The sequence below is a fragment of the Macaca nemestrina genome, chromosome 10 (assembly GCF_043159975.1).
Source record: "Macaca nemestrina isolate mMacNem1 chromosome 10, mMacNem.hap1, whole genome shotgun sequence".
Taxonomy (NCBI): Eukaryota; Metazoa; Chordata; class Mammalia; order Primates; family Cercopithecidae; genus Macaca; species Macaca nemestrina.
Window position 1 is genome coordinate 78,761,593 of NC_092134.1, and position 21,581 is coordinate 78,783,173.

Here is a 21,581-nt window from a genome sequence, read left to right on the forward strand (position 1 = left end):
TGGGAAGGGGAGAGGCAGGCAAAGGATGCAAGTCAGGACAGTGCCAACTCCAGAGCTGCTGTCCAGGACCTACCTGCAGGGAAGGCGGGCACTAGCAAGCCCCAGCCAGCCCTTGTTGACTTAACAGGTGGCTCTGAGGTGGGAGAAGAGGAGGAGGAGAACACACCACTGGAAGACTGGCTCCCATTGGTCCCTGTCATGCTTAAAAGAGGCCCAGAGAGGCAGTCTCGACACCTTAGATCCCAAGATCTCCAAGGATTTGGTGGCATACCCGCTCTAGCACACAGAAGCATGAGGTTCATGAGTCTCCTCTTCCTGGCAGCTCTGGCAGGAGCCCTGGTCTGTGCCTGTGAGTATGGCTCTTCCCCGACACCCAACCATATAGTCCCCAGAAGGCTGGGCCCTGCCTTCATTTCCCCTTCCCCTCCTCACCAGAGGCAGTTCACCCAAGTCTGCCTCCCACTGGGTTCTCCACACAGGGACCCTGTGGTCAGAGGAAGCCAGGAGCCCTGTGGCCCCAGCCTGGCTCTGCACTGCCTCTCCTCTCAGTCTGCGATTGGCCCACTCTGGCATTCTTTTTCCCCTCAATGAACCAAGCCATTTCCCACTGCCAAGACTTTTGCTCATCCTCTTGTCTTTTCCCCTGCCCATTATTTCACCCACCCATGTCAACCTCACTCCTACTCAATTTCCAAGTGTCTGCCCCGCTAGCTCTCTCTGTCCATGTATTTCCTCACAGCTGCCTTGCTGAAGCCCCAGAATCATTTTGGTCCCTGTTTTTCATTTTTCTTCCCTCCTATATTTTTCCTTCCTAGCACTATCACAAATGTAATTAAACAATTGCTTATGTAATTATGTTAATGCCTCCAAATCCCCCATTGAGTGTCAGCTTCCCCGAGCAAACACTGTCTTCCCCATAGCTGTATCTCCAGCCTCTAACACCATGTCTGGTGCATAATGCGCGCTTCATTCATGCTGTTGGAAGAATAAAGAAATGGAGGGAAGGTCCTTCTGAGGTCCTTCTATCAGGTGACAATCAAAACAAGTCCTGCCCTGTCACTAGGGCAGGTGCTGTGATCATGCCCTCATGGTCATGCCCCTTCATAACTTGGACATCTAAGACATAGAAGAGAGTCAGAGAATGATTCCATTTCCATAAGGATGTTCTGAGTAGTCCAGATCTGGGGAGGATAACAGAGAGAGGGATTTGGTTGAGATACCAAAAAGCATTTCTAATGGGCCCCTTGTGTAGCAGAGATTTCTCTCCTGTCTGGCCACTGCCACGCTCCTGAGATTAGAGGCCTGGGAACTCTAGGCAGCCCTGGCTGGATATAGCTCCTGCAACTGTACCCTACTTGACATGGTCACTGTTCCCTCCTTTGCAGATGACCCAGAGGCTGCCTCTGCCCCAGGATCGGGGAACCGTGAGTCCTTCCTCTTCCTCCTGCCCCAGTCCCGGGTGGGAGAGTTAATGACTGGGGATATGAGCGGAGGAAGTCAGAGAAGCAGAAGGGTTCAGGGGAAGGAAAGTTGGGAGGCCGACCTTTAGGAGACATGGAAAAGGGAGACTTCCTGAGAGACTCATGCACTGGAGAAGGACAGAGCATGGGGGAAAGGGTAGCCCTCTCTGGAAGTAGAAGTGGAGTAAGAAAAATGGGAAAGAAAGGAAAACTTTTCTTGAGCAAGAGGAGGAACTTCACATTAGATGGGTTCAGAGGTTTTCATCTGCCCCACCCTCACCAACAATTTCAATTCAAAACCTTTCATGTGGTTCCCATTTCCCATCACAAAGCTTTCACCTCCTAGCCTGACATTCAGGGAATCCATGATCTAGATCCAGGGTACTTTTCAAACGTAATTTCCCTAGGCTCCACTGCTTGCATTCTCCACATCAAATGTTATACATTTGTTTCATCGGCCAACATGAGTAACTTTCTACTACCCAACGTTCCTCTTCCCAGGTGCCTTTTCAACCCCTACCTGTCCATGCTCTAACAAGCTTCAAGTCCCAGCTGCTCTCTGAAGCCCTCCCTGCCTGGTGGATGTGGTGCCTCTGTCCCAGTCTCTCCTTTCATCCCTCGCTCTTCTGGGCTTCCGGTATATAGCAGTTCTGTCTCTTTTCCTAGACTGTAAGCCCCTGAGAGAGGGATCTAATTCTCATTCATTTCTACTTCCCCAGCCATGTACACACTCTGGATAATTAATGGCAGAAAGATAAACTGTATTTCTGCACATCTTCACCGCACTGCAAGCCCCAACCACAGCACACGGCTGCCCTCCCTGCCTTCTCACATACAGCCCAGAGGGAACACCAGGCACCTTGGTCTCTTCTCAGATGCCCCTGCTGCGTTTTGCACCAGTGCGATAAGAGAAGTTTTGATTCTCCAGATAAACAAATGGATTTTTTATAGATGCAGAAGTCCCCCTCAGAGACTGCCAAATTTCTGTGCTCATCCACCAACCTGCCTAGAAGAGAGAAGCTAGTGCCCTCTGCAAAACCTCCTCACACTAGGTGGCTGGTATACGGAATGAAAACTAGGGGGAGTCTCTTTAAGGTGATCTTTCTGCCAACATGACTTTACTTTTCCCTGAACCATAACCTACTCTAGAAAAAGGCCCTGGAGGAGCAGGAAAAGTCTTGGAGGCAGCAGGAAAAAGCTTGAGGGGTGCTAAAAAACCTAACACATTATGAAAGTCAAGCTCTAGAGGAATTGGGAGAGAGGGAGCTATCCTCAAGCCAGACCTTCAGGGGGTAAAAGCACCACCTGCTCCCCAACCAGGGTGGAAAGAGTGGAGGTAGCTATTATTCCTCTCACTCCGTCACCCTTGCAGCTTCCCATGAGGCATCAGCAGCTCGAAAGGAAAATGCAGGTGAAGACCCAGGGTTAGCCAGACAGGCACCAAAGCCAAGGAAGCAGAGAGCCAGCCTTCTGGGTAAGTCTCTTTGCCAATGCCTGGTATAGAATTCTGATGCATGAAACAGCAAGATATCTGGGGGCCAGTCTGCACTCACAGGCACAAGCACAGGGACACAGCTACACCCATATTCCTAGGGAGGGGTTGGGGGTGCACACCTGCTTCTACACACAGGGTTTCTGGGCCATAGGTTTTGCAGCTAATACTGGCTTACCGACCTTCCCATGACAGAGAAGTTGGTTCCCTCAGCAAAACCACTTCACCTTAGGGGTGCCCATGGTGCCTAGGAAGCGGAGGAGCTCTCCTACAAAGGAAGTAGTTTTTCTGCTTCTATGACCTCTTCTTTTCTGAATCCACCCTAGAAAAAGGCCTAGAGGGAGCAAAAAACACTCTGGGGGGACTCGGAAACCTAGGAAAAGATGCAGTTGAAGATCTAGAAAGTGTGGGTAAAGGTGAGTATGTCCCCACTCCTCCCTCAGGACCAGCCTTGGTCTCCACTCCTTGCATGAGATCTGAAACTGCCACAGCCCCGCCCCCCGTTGAAGACCCCTCACTTTGTGCTTTCATATGTCACCAATTCCTCATCTGGACTTAAATGGCCATTCTTGTCTGATATTGACACTCCCTGGGGTCTAACTTGCTTTTTTTTTATTGCTCTTGCCCCCTGCCCCTGCCAAGGTGGGGAAGAGGGTAGGTCTTTGGGGCTCCAATGAATCTGACCTCCATCCCTCTGACTTCTGTGTAAGCCCCTCCAGGCCTCAGTGAGTTTGGAAAGCAAAAGACAGAGTTGAGGAGGAATGGAAGGGGTGGAGCTGGTGCCTGGGGCCTTGGAATCCTTATTAATATTCTCTTCCCTACCCCTTCCACTCCCCCTTCCCCTCCCTACCCCTCCCCTTCCTCTCCCTCCCCTTCCCCATTCCTCTCCTTCCACCTCCCCCTCCCGCTTTCCTCCCTCTCCCCCTCCCCTTCTCTTTCCCTCCCCCTCCCCTTCTTTCTCCCTCCCCCTCCACCTCCCTCTCCTTCCCCAATTCCCTGGCTCTCTTTCCCTTCCTTTTGTCTTCCTACCCCTTTACCCCGTTTTTTCTGTGGCTGTCCTAGGAGCCGTCCATGACGTTAAAGACGTCCTTGACTCAGTACTATAGCTGTAAGGAGAGGCTGAGAAATGATGCCCAGGAGCAGCGGGCTTTAAGTCTTCAGCCCAAAACCTAAAAAAAAAAAAAAAAAAAATTAAAAAACAGCTATTAAACTGAAAGCATCTGTAATACTTGGAGTATGTGTATGTTTTCCTTAAAAAGAGATGGGGTAAGAAACGTGGCCAGGAGCCCAAGAGGTTGGAGGAGCACCCTATGAGGCTTCAGTTCGCACCCTGGCCCTTCCTCCCAAAACACAGCTTCCAGACCCAGCCTTCCCAGAAAGCATAGTTCCAGCAAGTTCTTTGATTCATGCCCAGCCCCTCACCCATATCTGCAGGGTCTAAGCCTCAAGTCGCAAACTGGTTGCCTCCTTATCCCTCACTCTGCCTGCCCAATGCCATTTTACTATGCATCAGTGTTGAGTGGGACTTTTCCCATTGCCTTGACTTTGGCTCTAGGACCCACAGCTAGAATCATAGACCCCAAATACCCCACATTCCATGGAGAACTTCTGACATCTGGAGCCTGCCCACCACCCTGGGACTTCCTTAGAGCTAGAAAAGCCAGCCCGATCCCAATCAACCACAGGACTATCATTCTCTGCCCTGTGCAGAAGGAGAAAAGTGGAATCATCAGGATCACTGGCTCTGTGAGGAACGCAGTGCTCATGGCAAAGAGATTTTTCTTGAACACCTCCATGGAAGAAGGGAGGGAGATGCTTCTTCTATCCTTCAAGTCAAGTGAAGGGCTGTGGAAATCACTCCTAGATTGAAGGTTCCAGTCCAGGAGGAGACAGGCATCTCCCCCACCAACCTCTCACCCCCAGCTGAATGCACCCTCTAGACTGACCTGAAGCTGCCCAGACTGGAGCATAGTAGGACAGCTCTTGAGAAAGCCATGTCCCCAGGTATCAAGATTATATTAATTAGGGAAGGCTAATCTACTATAAACAATAATCCAAGATATAATTGCACAAACATATACAAGTCAAGGTGGTTTGCTCCAGATTTGGGGGCAAGAAGCAATAGTCTGTCTTCTCCACAGAGTCATTTAAGGATTCCAGGATGTCAGCAACCCTGCCATCTTCAATATCTAGCTTCAAGATCATTCTGTCATCTTTATCACCATTCCAACTACAGAAAGGGGGAAGGAGCATGGAACAGATTGCTTGGAGGTTTGTATGAGCTATACTAGCAAGTAATACAAGAACCCACTCCCCATGGCCACACCTAACTGCAAGGACTGGAAATGCCTAGCAGTAAGATGATCAGAATGAATGTTTATATCTCTGTAGCAACTTCTGCCACAGGGGAAAGTGAACAAAAAGGCAGGTACCTGTTTATCATCTGACATTTCTAGAAACAAGAAGTTTTTCATGGTAGCTCATGGAAGAGATGCAAGAAGACACTCTCATCCCAGGCTCCTGAGGCCACTGAAGAGCAAAGAAGAGAACTTAGGATTCCCATTGCTCTCATGAGTACATTTAGAAGAAGGACCGAAAGCCAAGAAGCTGTACGGGGGGCTTCCAGGCTGGATGGGAGGAGGCAGCACCTGGTGAGAGGGTTGAGAGTATGGGCCACTGGCCTAAGGGAACTGTCACTCTTTGAGGGGTTCCACAGCAATGGCAGGGCTGGAGTGAAGCTAACCACCATTTATCTGGTGACCGCCACACCCTGCATCAGTGGAGGCCTCCAGAGGAGCAGAAGAATGTAGACCAAGCCAGGAGATCAGGATTTCTCCCTCATTGACTGTGATCAGTGACCTTCAAAGATCTCTGTCTTTCCCATCCCACCACCCCTGAGATCCAGAACCAGACCCCACCCCTTTTCATGTCTCTCCAGTGAAGCATATGCTGGGGAGAGGAAAGGAAGGTAAGATTTTAAACTGGATGGATTCTCAACAACCACAAGGAACTAGAACACATGGAATCCTCTAAATCTGTCATGAATAAATGGGAAAGGGAGATTTAACAACACATATAAGATGCCCCTCAATTTAGGATGGGGTTACAGCCTGATAAATCCATCATAAGTTGAAAATATAAGTTAAAACTACATTTAATATACCTAATCTACTGAACATCATAGCTTAGTCTTGCCTACCTTACAAGAGCTCAGAACACTTACATTCACCTAAAACTGGGCAAAATCATCTAACACAAAGCCTATTTTCTAATAGTGTTGAATAGCTCATGTAATTTATTGAAAACCACAATGACAGTGAAAAACAGAATGCTTTTATGGGTACTAGAAGTATGTCTACTGAATGTGTATTGTTTTCTCACTGACGTAAAGTTAAAACGTTGTTAAGTCGGGGACTATACATATTTGGGAGCACTGTTTGAAGAAAAACAAACTCCACTAAGTCCTGCCTATTCAAGAAAATATTGTTTCTAAAAATAAACCCACAAGCATCAGGATTTGTCATCATAATGATGATCAAGGGGCCGTGCACAGTGGCTCATGCCTGTAATCCCAGTACTCTAGGAGGCCGAGGTGGGTAGATTGCCTGAGCTCAGGAGTTCGATACCAGCCTAGCCAACATGGTGAAACCCCAACTCTACTAAAAATACAAAAAGAATCAACCGGGCATGGTGGCATCTGCCTGTAATTCCAGCTACTCAGAAGGCCGAGGCAGGAGAATCACTTGAACCTGGGAGGCGGAGGTTGCAGTGAGCTGAGATCTCTCCATTGCACTCTAGCCTGGGTGACAGAGTAAGACTCCACCTCAAAAAAAAAAAAAAAAAGATCAAGGACAGCCATTTCTAAAGGGGTCTTCTGTTATGTATATTAAAAATTCAAATCCAGTTCTCAAAATGTTAAGGAAAAAGCAGAGACAGAAACAAAGGTAGAGCATGATAAAGCAAGCACAATTAAATGTTGACATTTGGGAGCTCAAGTCCCCAGTGGATCTAGAAAGAGGATGTGAAAATTCTTTGTACTATTTTTACAAATCCTCTGTAAGTCTGAAGTTATTTCGAAACAAAAAGTAGGTAATGCATATGTTAATTAGCTTGATTTAGCTGTTCCACAATGCACACATATTTCAAAGCATCACATTATATGTGATAAATATACACAATTTTCATTTGTCAATTTTTAAATTAATTAATTTTAAAATACTACAAAGTAAAACTATTAAATGAAATGTTCAGAAATAATAAGAAAATCAGGAGTTTTACAAGAGAATCCAGATTTCCAATTTTCCTTGAAGAATTGAATGTCTGCAGCCATCAGCTCAAGGCAGAGGCAGCTGACCACTTTACAAAGGGCAGGCACACTCCAGTTTGCTCCAACTCAACCACTTCCTCCTGATTTCCAACACCTGAAAGGGAAGGACAATTACTATTTATCATCGCACGTATGCTGCTGTTTGCCTTGTACCTGGACTGCCTGGCTCATTAATGGTACCTGCTTGATTCTTGTAGGCATTGAAATTTGCAACCCTTAGCCCTGGCCTTTGACCCCCAAGTCCTTTTCTGGACATTGCCAGATGAGGTAGCTAGACCCCATAGGAGCCATGAGAATCCTTTTTGCTTAGACCACAGGCAGGAAGAGGGCCCGCTTATTGGTCTTTGTGGACTCTTCCACAGCTTCCTGGAGCTTACCCCTTACTCCTGTGAAACTAGAGATTAAAAAAAAAAAAAATCCTTCCCCTTAAGATCTGGAAAAAGTTTTCCAAAGATGCACACAACATGTCTTTTTTTTTTCTCTGGGCCCAGTTGATGTGCACTAAATCTTCCAAGATCAAAATGCTGAAGGGTACTGTCCTAGTTAATTTTATATGTCAACTTTGCTGGGCCACAATGCCCAGATATGTGGTCACCAAGATCAAAATACTGAAGGGTACTGTCCTAGTTAATTTTACATGTCAACTTTGTTGGGCCACAATGCCCAGATATGTAGTCAAACATTATTCTGATGTTTTTGTGAGGGTGTTCTTGGATGAGATTAACATTTAAATTGGTAGACCTTGAGTAAGGCAGATTGCCCTTCATAATTGAAGATGGGCCTCATCCAGTCAGGTGAGGGCTGAATAGAACAAAAGATGGACCTCCCTGAGCAAGAAACACTTCTACCAGAAGGTGGCCTTCAGACTTGAACCACAACATCAGCTATTTCCTGGGTCTTCAGCCTGGCACCCTTCAGACCTGAACGACAGCTTTTGGACTTGCCAGCCTCCATAATCACATGAACCAATTTTTTAACATAAATCAACCTCTCTCTCTTTCTCTCTCTCTGTCTCTCTCTGCCTCAATCTCTTTCTATATATGTGTGTGTCTGTGTGTCTATAAATATTCACACTATATATAAATACATATATATATACAAATACACGCATATCCAATTAGTACTATTTCACTGGAGAAACCTAACGAATACAGGTACCAATTAGTTAAAACTAGAGAAACTTAACATTAGAGAGGCCTCATATTTACTTTAAAATGGAATTTAGTATTCCAGCAAGGAGTTGTGGTTGACAGCACAGACTCTGAAGCTAAGAAGCCCACGTTGAAATCCAGCTCTGCCACTCACTAGCTGTGCCATCATAGGCCAGCATCTTAAACTGCCTTAGACTTAGTCTGCTTATCTAGAAAGTAAGAGTATTAATAGTACTTTATCTCATTGGGTTGTTAGGAGGATTAAATGAGATTAAAATGGATAAAGCTCTGAGAATAGTGCTTGGCATGTACTACATGCTGTATGTATGTTAAAGAAACAGAATTCACATTTTTAAAAATTTCACTCTATTGCTTTGTCTTTACACCTCCCCAATGGCCATGGTGGAAGAAGATCAGAGGCATCAGAGGAGTGTGACAGAGCTTGTGCAGGACACAGGGCTTTGCAGAGAAGACGAGCCATGTCGAGCACAGCAGCCAGGGTAGAATGACCTTTGGAGATCAACGTATGCCTGTGTTCTCAATGCAGGAGCAGGTCTACCCTAAATAGTCCATGTCACTTCCTCCCTTTGGAGTCTCTGCTTCCCCACCAGCCCCCAGAACACGGCCTAACACACAGGGAAGGGAATGAGGAAAAGGTATTCATCACAGTTCATACAGGAAGTGGTGTATCAGTGGAGAGGTCCAGGCAGAAAACAGATGGCACACTCAGGAGGGCATATATATATATACACACACACACACATATATATACACACACACACACATATATATACACACACATATATATATATAAAATACTTTAAGTTCACGGGTACATGTGCACAATGTGCAGCTTTGTTACACATGTATACATGTGCCATGTTGGTTTGCTGCATCCATTAACTCATCATTTACATTAGGTATTTCTAATGCTATCCCTCCCCCATCCCCCCAGCCCACAATAGGCCCCGGTGTGTGATGTTCCCCACCATGTGTCCAAGTGTTCTCATTGTTCAATTCCCACCTATGAGTGAGAACTTGTGGTGTTTGGTTTTCTGTCCTTGTGATAGTTTCTCAGAATGATGGTTTCCAGCTTCATCCATGTCGCTACAAGGACATGAACTCATCCTTTTTTAAGGCTGCATAGTATTCCATGGTGTATATGTGCCACATTTTCTTAACCCAGTCTATCATTGTGGACATTTGTGTTGGTTCCAAGTCTTTGCTATTGTGAATAGTGCCACAATAAATATATGTGTGCATGTGTCTTTATAGTAGCACGATTTATAATCCTTTGGGTATATAGCCAGTAATGGGATCATTGGGTCAAATGGTATTTCTAGTTCTAGATCCTTGAGGAATTGCCACACTGTCTTCCACAATGGTTGAGCTAGTTTACACTCCCACCAACAATGTAAAAGCATTCCTATTTCTCCACATTCTCTCTAGCACCTGTTGTTTCCTGACTTTTTAATGATCGCCATTCTAACTGGTGTGAGATGGTATCTCACTGTGGTTTTGATTTGCATTTCTCTGATGACCAGTGGTGATGAGCATTTTTTCTTGTGTCTGTTGCCTGCATAAATGTCTTCTTTTGAAAAGTGTCTGTTCATATCCTTTGCCCACTTTTTGATGGGGTCGTTTGATTATTTTACTTGTAAATTTGTTTAAGTTCTTTGTAGATTCTCGATATTAGCCCTTTGTCAGATGGGTAGGTTACAAAAATTTTCTCCCATTCTGTAGGTTGCCTGTTCACTCTGATGGTAGTTTCTTTTGCTGTGCAGAAGCTCTTTAGTTTAATTAGATCCCATTTGTCTATTTTGGTTTTTGTTGCCGTTGCTTTTGGTGTTTTAGTCATGAAGTCCTTGCCCATGCCTATGCCCTGAATGGTATTGCCTAGGTTTTCTTCTAGGGTTTTTACGGTTTTAGTCTAACATTTAAGTCTTTAATCCATCTTGAATTAATTTTTGTATAAGGTGTAAGGAAAGGATCCAGTTTCAGCTTTCTACATACGGCTAGCCAGTTTTCCCAGCACCATTTATTAAATAGGGAATCCTTTTCCCATTTCTTGTTTTTGTCAGGTTTGTCAAAGATCAGATGGTTGTAGATGTGCGGTGTTATTTCTGAGGCCTCTGTTCTGTTCCATTGGTCTATATTTCTGTTTTGGTACCAGTACTATGCTGTTTTGGTTACTGTAACCTTGTAGTATAGTGTGAAGTCAGGTAATGTGATGCCTCCAGCTTTGTTCTTTTTGCTTAAGATTGTCTTCGCAATGCGGGCCCTTTTTTGGTTCCATATAAACTTTAAAGTAGTTTTTTCCAATTCTGTGAAGAAAGTCATTGGTAGCTTGATAGGGATGGCATTGAATCTATAAATTATCTTGGGCAGGTGGCTCACGCCTGTAATCCCAGCACTTTGGGAGGCCGAGGCAGATGGATCACAAGGTCAGGAGATCGAGACCACAGTGAAATCCCATCTCTACTAAAAATACAAAAAATTAGCTGGGTGTGGTGGCAGGTGCCTATAGTACCAGCTACTCAGGAGGCTGAGGCAAAATGGCGTGAACCCAGGAGATGGGGCTTGCAGTGAGCTGAGATTGTGCCACTGCACTCCAGCCTGGGCGACAGAGCAAGACTCCGTCTCAAAAAAAAAAAAAAAAAAAATTACCTTGGGCAGTATGGCCATTTTCATGGTATAGATTATTCCTATCCATGAGCATGGAATGTTCTTCCATTTGTTTGTGTCCTCTTTTATTTCATTGAGCAGTGGTTTATGGTTCTCAGGACTCTTTTTTTTTTTTTTTTTTTTAAGACTCTTTAAGGAAAAATGTATCTATTATTTACAGAGATTCAAGTAAGGACTAGCAACAGCAGGAAGTCTGAAGCAGCATGGTTGGGGGGTGAATAATGTCACCTGACACCAAGAGATGGCACTCTGGAACAGGGACAGACAGAATCTGCAGTCAGAGAGAAACAGTCATTGCCACACCATGCTGCATTAAGTATCTGTGGCTGTAAAAATTATTCAAACATTTGGTAACTTCACACATCATTTCTTATCCACAGGTGCTATGGGTCAGCAGTTCAGGTAGACACACCCTCAGACTCAGAGTCTCTAATGAGGCTGCAGTCAAGGTATCGTCAAGGCTGCAGTCACCTCAAAACTCAGCTGAGGAAAGACCCACTTCCAAGCTCAATCACGTGGTAGCTGGCAGAGTTGAGTTCCTCACGGATAGCTGGACTGAGGGCCTCGGTTCCTTACTGGCTACAGGCTGGAGGCTGCCCTCAGTTTCTTGCCACTTTGGCTTCTCCACAGGACAGCCTCACACATGGCCATTCACTTCATCAGAGCAAGCTGAGAAGATCCAGAGACAGAGCGTGTGTAAACAAGACTAAAGTCATAGTCTCAGAAGTGACTACCTCATCACTTTGCCATCTTCTATTTGTTAAGAGTGAATCTTGAGACCCAGCTCAGTTAAGCGGAGGAAATTACAGCAGGGCACCAATGCCAAGATGTGGGCCTCACCAGGAGCTATCTCTGAAGTCATCCTACCACACATGCCAAAGCAAGGGAGGGAGCAGGAGGAACAAATACCTTGACCTCTCCCTCTTCCCATCCTCCCATCTCCCACGTGTCTTCCATTGGCCAAACTCAACTCGAAGCTAGAGGGCATGGGAGCCCAGGTGATACAGCCCATAGAGGCATCCTTCCAGACCAGTGCAGGGATGAGGCAGAGGGGAGAGAGGTACAACAAGCAGCCCATGAGACAACACACAGATCAGCAAACTGACAGTCATCAAGGAGGTCAGATAACCTAGAAGACAAAACATCACACAGAGCAGCACCTCACCCATATCCATGAGGTCCGCCTCTTTCCTCTAATCTATGCACCCAATTCTTTCCCAGGCTCTGTAATTTGGGGTAACATTTCTCCTGGGCCCTGTTATAGAGTAACGAAAATTTTCTATGTAGATGCTTGCCTCTTTAATTACTGAGGCCAGGAGGAAGTGTTGGAAGAAGATAGGACTATGCAGTGACATTTGGAAAGACCCTGATCTGTGACAGTTCTAGTGTTGACGCCAAAGTTCTCATTTCCTCTTAAAAAAGTCTTGTGCAAATAGCATAATTTGCTCCTGTTGACTTTTTTAATGTGCTCATGGAGACTGCTCAGGATCTAGATCTGTTTGGGATCTGCAGGACTTCTCCTTCCTCCGTGTACACACACGTGCACACACGTATGTGCATATACCCAGGGCACTGGTGCCATCAAAACTTTCTCTTATTCCTCAGCCTTCACCATTCCAGGTAAGGCCACCACCACCTTCAAGGCTCCCAGACCCAGACCCTCAGGCAGGTAGTAATTGCCGAGGCTTTAATGTCCCACCCCATTAATTTTATCTTCCTTTAGCTCCCGAAAAGATTAATGCTCTAAACTCTGGCACCCAAAACACCCTTATGTCGAAAACTCTTCAACACGCCCTTCTCACACTCATCTTCAGAGCTACCATGAAGCAGAGAAGCCTCCAGAGTCAGCCCACGTGGGGCTGGGTGAGTGCCGACACCAAGCAAGGGGAAAGTCACAAATTGACATCCAGCACCTTATTCTCCACCCTTCAGCCCCTCAGCTGGCTCCTGCTCCATGGCCCATTCTATTAATATTTAGCATTTAGCACCAGCCTGGACAAAAACCTACCTGGAAAGATGGCACAAGAACCCCACACAACTCCATAGAAGTTCGCTGTCTAAAAAAATGCTTTGCCATATATTATCTCACTTAATCTCCACCACTATGATGTACACAGGAGCCACAACTCCTAGAAAACAAATAAAAATCCTATAACTTTTCAAATCCTAACATTTTCATATGACAAAGCCAGAACTCAAAATCCAGACCTCTAGAGTCCCAGATCAGGAGAGGAAGAAACCCCGAGTCAAAGAGAAGCTTCTCTAGAATAATCTGCTTTTCTGGATTATTCACACCATGGGTCAGCTCCCCACTTGAAGTGAGAACCAAGCTCCAATTTCAGTGAACCACCATCATGCTTTGACCAGGAGAGTCTCTCAGAAATGCGGGGTCCCATTGATTAGGCCTGAAGGTAGAGATGGACAGGCCTATATGAGCCTGGAGGAGTTCTTTTTAGGGGCTGGATAATGTCAAGAACAGAGAACAACTCCAGAGAAGGCACACGCGCCTTCAAACCCATCCCCTCACGGGGAGAAAGTAGCCAGGAACTCAGGCCTCAAGTGTTCTGGGTGTGGCCTCCCAGGGAAAGGGGCTCACTTTGCTTGGGGAAACCTTCAAACCCTGCACTGAGTCCTATGTAGACTGGGACAGAAGGTGAACAACATAATCTCCTGAACCCTCAACCTTCTCCTGGAGAGATAACGAGATTAAGATTTCTCTACCAGAACCCTCAACAGACACATCCCAGAAACTCCCCAAGTGAAATGTGCTCTGCCTACTGTCCCTGAGAGCCCTGGGGTGTGAACCCAGAGGGCAGATATGGTGGGGAAGGGAGGAGGGAGAAAGAAAAGGGATGGCTGGGAGTTAATAGAGAAAGGCCCCCATCCAGGACCTGCCTACAAGACTCCCAGGTATCAACCAGCCCAAGCTAGCCCTTGTTGACTTAGCAGGTGACAGTCTGGGGAAGAAGGGGAGGAGGATGTGGAAGTCACACCTCTCCAAGCTTGGTTCCCATTGGCCCTTGATATCCTTAAAAGGGCCCAGCAGTTTCAGCATCCTTATTCCCCGGACCCTCTGCAGATTCTGTGGTTATACTCATTCCTCATCCCGAAGAATGAAATTCACCACTCTCCTCTTCTTGGCAGCTGTGGCTGGGGCCCTGGTCTATGCTGGTGAGTATGGCCTTTCCTCTGCACCCCACAAGAATCCTCCCAGGCCAAGGAGGCCCTCACTCTTGCCTTCACCCCTCTCCTCCTCTCTCAGTGCTATTCTGGCTTCCCTGCCTCGGCAAGTGACTCCTCTCCCAGTTCTCCACACGTGGCCTCTGCACCCCACTGGCCAGGGGAACCCAGAACTCTCTGGCCTCTGCCTGCCCTCCCAGCTCATCTCCTCACACACCATTGTTTACCCACTAGGCTCAGCTACACTGGCTTCTTGCGGTTCCTCTGGGCCACTGCATGTAGTTGAGCAGGGTGTCCCCTACACGAGGGTTCCCAGGCAAGGAGTGGTAGAAGCTAAAATCTGGCCCACACTCTACTTGCCAAGCAGTGAGCCTGGCCCCTGACTGTGTCTCTTAGGAGGAACGGATGCTGTTTTGTTGTTGTTGTTGTTGTTATTGTTGTTGTTGTTGTTGAGACCGAGTCTCCCTCTGTTGCCCAGGCTGGAGTGCAGTGGTGTGATCTCGGCTCACGGCAACCTCCACCTCCTGGGTTCCACTGATTCTCCTGCCTCAGCCTCCCGGGTAGCTGGGACTACAGGCACACACCACCAAGCCCGGCTAATTTTGTATTTTTATTACAGATGGGGTTTCACCATGTTGGCCAGGTTGGTCTCGAACTCCTGACCTCAGGTGATCTGCCTGCCTCAGCCTCCCAAAGTGTTGGGATTACAGGCGTGAGGCACCATGCCCAGCTGGGATGCCTTTTTGAATCCACAGAAGCACCACTTGGGCCATGATGATCCTGCTGTTCCTTGAACATCAGGATCTTTCTTCGTATTCTTTCCTCATCTGGAATGCCTTCCCTCTCCCTGGCCCCTTCACCCAACCAACTCTAATGCCACCTGGCCAATGATTTTTCATCTAGGAAATCTCAGTTTAGATGCAATTCCCCCAAAAAGGGCTTCCCTGCACATGTGGAACAAATCAGATCCCATGTGCCCTTCTCGCACCAGGCTGCATGTTCCCTTCCAGCACTGTCACACCAGTCATTAAATAATTCCGTAAAAGGACAGATGTAAGCTCTGTCAGGGCAGGGGACTTGTCTGCCCTCTTCAGCACTGCCCCTCCATCTCTTGGCACAGAGTTTTGCATAAATGTTGTGTTGAAAGAGTAAAGGGAATCAGGGCTGGGGTCTCAATCCTGGAAATCACTCAAACATGGCCCCATGACCCCCACATACTGTCCTCCTCCACCACAGAGGAGGTTGAGCCCCTCTGACCATGGCCAGCTCCCTGACAGACACCTCAGGGAAGCCTCCCAAGCCAGGGGCCAGTCAGGAGGAAGGCACTGTTCCAAGAGACATTACATTTCTCAGAGGGGAACCTGTTTCAAAAGCCACAGGAGTTAAACATCAGAGAGTGCCCCACTAGACGCACTGATATGGTGGAAGCGCACGTCCAACCAAAAGGGAAATTCCTCCCCTTCTATCCATGAGCATTCCCAGGTGATAAGCTTTGGGGTTGGGAGGGGAGGGTGGTTCGGGTGGGTGCGGTTCGGTCCTTGCTCTCATCTGGTGTGTTTCCTGCATTGCAGAAGATGCCTCCTCTGACTCGACGGATGCTGATCCTGCCCAGGAAGCTGGGACCTGTGAGTCCTCCCCTCCCACCTGTCCTAGGCCTCGTTGGGAAGGTTTAACAGTTAGGGACATGAGTGGTGGCTGGGAGAAGAAGCCAGTGGGAGGAGATCTGGATTCTGTGCTTGGTGGTAATGGGGAGGGGCAGGTAATATAATAAAGAAGGTAGCATGGGTTGAAATGGCACAAAGCTAAGGACAAAAGAGGATGACCCAGAGAGGCAAGGCCAATAGGGAGCATGGGGAAAAGGTTATTGTGAATAAAAGGGAGAGAAACATGAGGTTAAGTGGTAAGGGCAATGTCTCACATGGCGTTAATACCTTCACCTGCAAACACCTCCCATTACTCCCAATTCCTTGGTAAGGTAACCGTTATCAGGCCTCTAACCTCATTTTCCAACCCCGTTTTCCATGACTCTCTTTTATGTCGCACCCGCATCAGCTAAACTGAACTTGTTTCCATTCCCCACACCTATCCCACACATGCCTTCGCCTGACCTCTTCCTCGCTGCCTGCCCCCAGCGAAGCCCCTTTGGAACATCCTTTCCCGCTAACATCCTGCCTTCAAGATCCAGCTTCTCTATGAAGTGCTCCCTGATTCTCACCATCCCCTTGCCCAAATCCTTCCCCAACCTTGTCCACTGCATTCCAAGAGACACACAGCATGCAGAAATGCTATCTCCCTTAAGGGGGCAGGGTTTAAGCCATATCACTTCTGTATTCTGGCACCCAGCACACATTAGGTATCCTGGGGCCCTGCTACCCATTCCAAAAGAAACAAACATTTTGGCTTTGCTAAAATCAATCAATTTGTGCATTCATAGCTAAGCCTAATGAAGAGATCTCAGATCCAGCAGCATCTGCTTCACCCCCAGAGACAACCACAACAGCCCAGGAGACGTCGGCAGCAGTTCAGGGGACAGCCAAGGTTACCTCAAGCAGGCAGGAACTAAACCCCCTGAGTAAGTCTCTGTCTCTATGCCAGATCAACAACCTAGAAAAATCTCTGGCTGCAGGCCCACATCACACTTGCATGCCCAGAGATAAGCCTGGTGAGAAGCAGGTAGACTCAAACACCTGAACACAAAGGCACAAATGGGATTGTGCACTGCACCCACACACAACATTTCCACAATAGTAGATGCTGCAGCCTGCACTATACATGGTTTCTGTCCTGGCTCACACAACTTCCTATGAAAGAAGTGCTGGAACCCTCAGCAAAGCTTCTGCACTTTAGGACTTTGTGTAGGGATGATGTCCTGGGTGGAGTGGGGGCCGGGTGGGGGGCGGGGTGCAGGCGGGGCAGTGCAGAGTTCTCTTTAAATGAGATGAATTTTCTGCTGATATGATTGTTCTGCTCCAAAATTAGAATCCATAGTGGAGAAAAGTATCTTACTAACAGAACAAGCCTTTGCAAGAGCAGGAAAAGGAGTGCCTGGAGGCTTGGCAGGTGGAAAACAATTCATTGAAAGTGAGTGCATCCCAAGGCAAGGCTTTGTGGGAATGAGAATACTCACCACCCACTATCCAGGGGTGGGAGATGGGAGAGAACTTGCCCCCATTTCCACTCTCACATATGAGACTTGGAATTGCCACAGCCCCTGCTGTTGAAGACCCCTCACTTTGTGCTTTCATATGTTTCCAATTTCTCACCCAGATTCAAATTGCTGGCTGGGCACGGTGGTTCACGCCTGTGATCCCAGCATTTTGGGAGGCCAAGGCAGGTGGATTGCTTGAGCCCAGGAGTTCAAGACCAGCCTGGGCAACATGGCGATATGCCATCTCTACAAAAAAAATACAAAACTTAGCCAGGCGTGGTGGTGTGTGCCTGTAGTCCCAGCTACTTGGGAGGCTAAGGTGGGAGGATCACCTAAGCCCAGGAGGCAGAGGTTGCAGTGAGCCAAGATCGTGCCACTACACTCCATCCTGGGTGACAGAGAAAGACTCTGTCTCAAAAGAAAGAATAGATTCAATGTGCCTTGTTGTCTGATATTGATTCCCCTGGGGTCTAACCCCCAACCTTCCCACAGTGGAGCTGCTTGTTTCTGTTCTTCTTGCCCCCTGCCCCTGCCAAGGTGGGGAAGAGGGTAGGTCCTTCAGGCTCTGGTGAATCTAATCTCAATCCCTCCAACTTCTGTGTAAGCCTCTCCAGAGTCTCAGTAAGTCTGGAAAGCAGAAGATGGAGTTGAGAAGAAATGGAAGGAGTGGAGCTGGCACCTGGGGTCCTAAAAGCCTCATTTGTCTCATCTTTCCTTCTAGATGGAAATGAATTTGCACAAAAATTACTGAAGAAATTCGGTCTGCCAAAACCGTGGGCATGAGAAGCTGAAAAGAATGGGATCACTGGTCTTAAAGCCTTAAATACCCTTGTAGCCCAGAGTTATTAAAACAAAAGCATCCAACTTGCTGTGTGCCTGTGCTCTATGGGATGGGCCCTGGAGGAAGGGCAGGGAGAAGAGCCCTCCCTGGACCAACACAAGGCATAGGATGTCCTGACCCAGGCCCTTGGCCAGTCACAGCCTGCCTAGAAGGCAGAGCCTCTAACAAGCCCTTTTATTCACTTTGAGCCACATCCACATGTGCTGAGCCTCCTTTGAGTCCAAATGCCACTCCAGTTGTCGTCCACCTCTTATTCTTCACACATTACTCCTAGTGACATTTGAGCATTTCCAAAAATTAAATCAACTTCCAAAGGACCAGGATTTATCATCCTGAAAATAATCAAAGCCTGGGCCATTGATACTAAAGCCACTTTCTGGTACCTTTATCGGAAATTCATCTCTCCTGCCTTCTACTCGTACATTCTACACTGGGCCAAAGTGGCTGGCAATGGCTAATTAGGTCAGACAGTAAAGTAATGAGCTACTACAGTGACAACTGGCACTTGACTGAAAAGACCAATTGAATCCATTAAAGTTATTCTTGTGATGCGGTGCAGAGAAGCCACTTTTGACTGTGTTTTAGATGTGTGAATTATCTTCCCCAAAGGACTAAAGTCTTTCAAAGGGGTCTCAGTCACCTCTTCCTCCTCCTGAAACTTTGTTTTCCTCCCCCACAGTTCAGGGCTGTGTCTTGCACACAGATGAACCAGGGAAGATCACTCATGACTTCAGGGGGCAAAGAAAGCAGTCAGATCTCCTTGCCAGACTCCTTCCCAGGCTGGGCACATGGTCTTCTGCTCTTTAACATGCCCGGAGTCATTGATTCTAGACTGTTCTTCTCGCCCCATCTTAGTTTATTTTCTGTTGCTTATAACAGAACATCTAAAACTGGATAATTTACAAGAAGCAAAATGTACCTCTTACAGTTCTAGAACTGGGAAGTCCAAGGTCAAGGAGGCACATCTGGCAAGTGCTTTCTTGCTGGCAGGGAATCTCTGCAGGATCCCAAGCTAGAACAGAGAATCACATAGTGAGGTGGCTGTCCATGCTAGCTCAGGTCTCTCTTCCTCTTCTTAGAAAGCCTCCAGTCTCACTCCTGTGGCACACCATTAATCCATTAACTCATTAATTCACTAATCCATAGATGATTAATCTATTCATAAGGGCAAAGACCTCATGACCCAATCATTTCTTTTTCTTTTTCTTTTTCTTTTTTTTTTTTAAGACAGAGTCTTGTTCTGTCGCCCACACTGGAGTGCAGTGGCTCAATCTTGGCTCACTGCAACCTCTGCTTCCCAGGTTCAAGTAATTCTCCTGCCTCAGCCGCCCAAGTAGCTGGGATTACAGACGCCCACCAGCACACTTGGCTAATTTTTTGTATTTTTAGTAGAGACAGAGTTTCGCCATGTTGGCCAGGATGGTCTCAAACTCCTGACCTCATGTGATCCACCCGCCTTGGCCTCCCAAAGTGCTGAGATTACAGGCGTGAGCCACTGCATCCAGCATGACCCAATCATTTCTTTTTTTTTTTTTTTTTTTTTTTTGAGACGGAGTCTCACTCTGTCTCCCAGGCTGGAGTGCAGTGGCGCGATCTCCACTCACTGCAAGCTCCGCCTCCCGGGTTCACGCCATTCTCCTGCCTCAGCCTCCCGTGTGGCTGGGACTACAGGTGCCCGCCACCGCGCCCGGCTAATTTTTGTTTTTTTTTTTTTAGTAGAGACGGGGTTTCACCGTGTTAGTCAGGATGGTCTCGATCTCCTGACCTCGTGATCCGCCCATCTCAGCCTCCCAACCCAATCATTTCTTAATAGCCCTGCCTTTCAATATCGTTACTTTAGGGATTAAGTTTCAATGTAAGTTTTGGAGGGGACAAACACTCAAACTATACCATTCTACTCCCGGCCCTCTGAAACTCATGTCCTTCTCAAATATAAATACATTCATTCCAACTCCAAAGCCCCAAAATCTTAGCTCATTCCAGCACCAACTCAAAAGTCCAAAGTCCACAGTATCATCTGTGAGCCTGTGAAATACAAACAAGTTATTTACTTCTAAGATACAATTGTGGTGGAAGCATAAAACAGACATTCCCATTCCAAAATGGAGAAATAGACAAAAAGAAAGGAGTAACAGGTCTCAAGCAAATCTGAAACCCAGCAGGGCAGACATTAAATCTTAAAGCTGAAGAATAAATCTCTTTTGACTCTGTGTGTGGCCTCCCATCCACACTGGGGTGTGGGTTAGGCCCCCAAGGCTTCATGCAGCCTCACGCTTATGGCTTTTCTGGGTGCAGCCCATGTGACTGCTCCTAGGTATTGCAGTCTGGTGCCTGAAGCTTTCCCAGGTGGATGTTGCATGCTGCCGGTGACTGCACACTTCTGGGGTCCCAGTAGTTGTCCCACTCCCACAGCTCCACTAGGCATTACCCTAATGGAGACTCTCTATTGTGGCATCACTTCCATGGCTCCACTAGATGAGGACTCTTTGCAGTGGCTCTGCCCCTGTGACAAATCTTTGCCTGGGCTCCTAGGCTTTTGATGACATCCTTTGAAATCTTGGTGGAGGCTGCCAAGCTGCCACAGCTTTTGCTGTCTGCAAGCTTGCAGAGTCAGCACCACCTGGACACTGTCAAGGTTTATGGCTTGTACCTTCCAAAACTGCAGCACAAGCTACAATTGGGGTCACTTGAGCCTTGGCTAGGGCAGCCATGAAGCTCTGCACTGGGATTCCAGGGGCAGAGTCCCAAGGCACTATTCTGCCCTCCTAGACTTCTGGGCCTATAACAGGAGGGGTACCCTCAAAGATCTCTGAAATGCATTTCTGGTGTTTCTTCATTGTCTTGAGGAATAGCATCTGGCTCCATTCTACCTATGCTAATCTTTTTAGCTGCATCCTTGGTTTCCTCTTCTGAATGCACTTTTTCACTCTTCATGTGGCCAGACTGACAGTTTTCCGACTCTTTCCACTTTACTTCCCTTTTAATGTAAATTTTCTTTATCTTTATAATTGTCTTTGAATTATTCCTTTGCTCCCAAATCTCAGCACAAGTGGCCAAAAGTAACCATGCACCTCCTTCTATATTTTGCTTAGAAATTTCTTCTGCAGATACTCTAGTGTGTCACTTTCAAGTTTGGCCTTCCACAAAGCCCTGAAATGTAGACACAGTTCAGCCAAGTTCTTTGTAAAATTTTTTTTTTTTTTTTTTTTTTTTGAGACAGAGTCTCGCTCTGTGGCCAGGAGTGCAGTGGCCGGATCTCAGCTCACTGCAAGCTCCGCCTCCCAGGTTTACACCATT

The 21,581-nt window shown here is 47.0% G+C and overlaps 2 protein-coding genes across 2 annotated transcripts; both read left to right on the top strand.

Annotated features, from left to right (window-relative positions):
* Nucleotides 1-226: 226 nt before the first annotated feature.
* LOC105474214 (dermcidin) lies at nucleotides 227-4,058 on the top strand. Its single transcript, XM_011728700.2, has 5 exons — nucleotides 227-349; nucleotides 1,386-1,424; nucleotides 2,833-2,934; nucleotides 3,279-3,368; nucleotides 4,015-4,058. Exons 1-5 carry the CDS (start codon nucleotides 292-294, stop codon nucleotides 4,056-4,058), a joined length of 333 nt encoding a protein of 110 aa, XP_011727002.2. The 5' UTR covers nucleotides 227-291.
* A 10,116-nt stretch (nucleotides 4,059-14,174) lies between these two features.
* LOC105474215 (lacritin) lies at nucleotides 14,175-18,307 on the top strand. The gene is made up of 5 exons (XM_011728701.2): nucleotides 14,175-14,286; nucleotides 15,867-15,920; nucleotides 16,730-16,867; nucleotides 17,275-17,376; nucleotides 18,165-18,307. The coding sequence occupies exons 1-5, from the start codon at nucleotides 14,229-14,231 to the stop codon at nucleotides 18,224-18,226; spliced, it is 414 nt and encodes a 137-aa protein (XP_011727003.1). The 5' UTR covers nucleotides 14,175-14,228; the 3' UTR covers nucleotides 18,227-18,307.
* Nucleotides 18,308-21,581: the final 3,274 nt, after the last annotated feature.

Bases quoted from the DNA above. Each gene is read 5' to 3' on its own strand.
- LOC105474214 (XM_011728700.2), top strand. From the start codon at position 292: ATGAGGTTCATGAGTCTCCTCTTCCTGGCAGCTCTGGCAGGAGCCCTG. The intron at 350-1,385 runs GTGAGTATGGCT...CCTCCTTTGCAG, and splicing joins AGGAGCCCTGGTCTGTGCCT to ATGACCCAGAGGCTGCCTCT. The intron at 2,935-3,278 runs GTAAGTCTCTTT...AATCCACCCTAG, and splicing joins GCAGAGAGCCAGCCTTCTGG to AAAAAGGCCTAGAGGGAGCA.
- LOC105474215 (XM_011728701.2), top strand. From the start codon at position 14,229: ATGAAATTCACCACTCTCCTCTTCTTGGCAGCTGTGGCTGGGGCCCTG. The intron at 15,921-16,729 runs GTGAGTCCTCCC...GTGCATTCATAG, and splicing joins TGCCCAGGAAGCTGGGACCT to CTAAGCCTAATGAAGAGATC. The intron at 17,377-18,164 runs GTGAGTGCATCC...CTTTCCTTCTAG, and splicing joins TGGAAAACAATTCATTGAAA to ATGGAAATGAATTTGCACAA.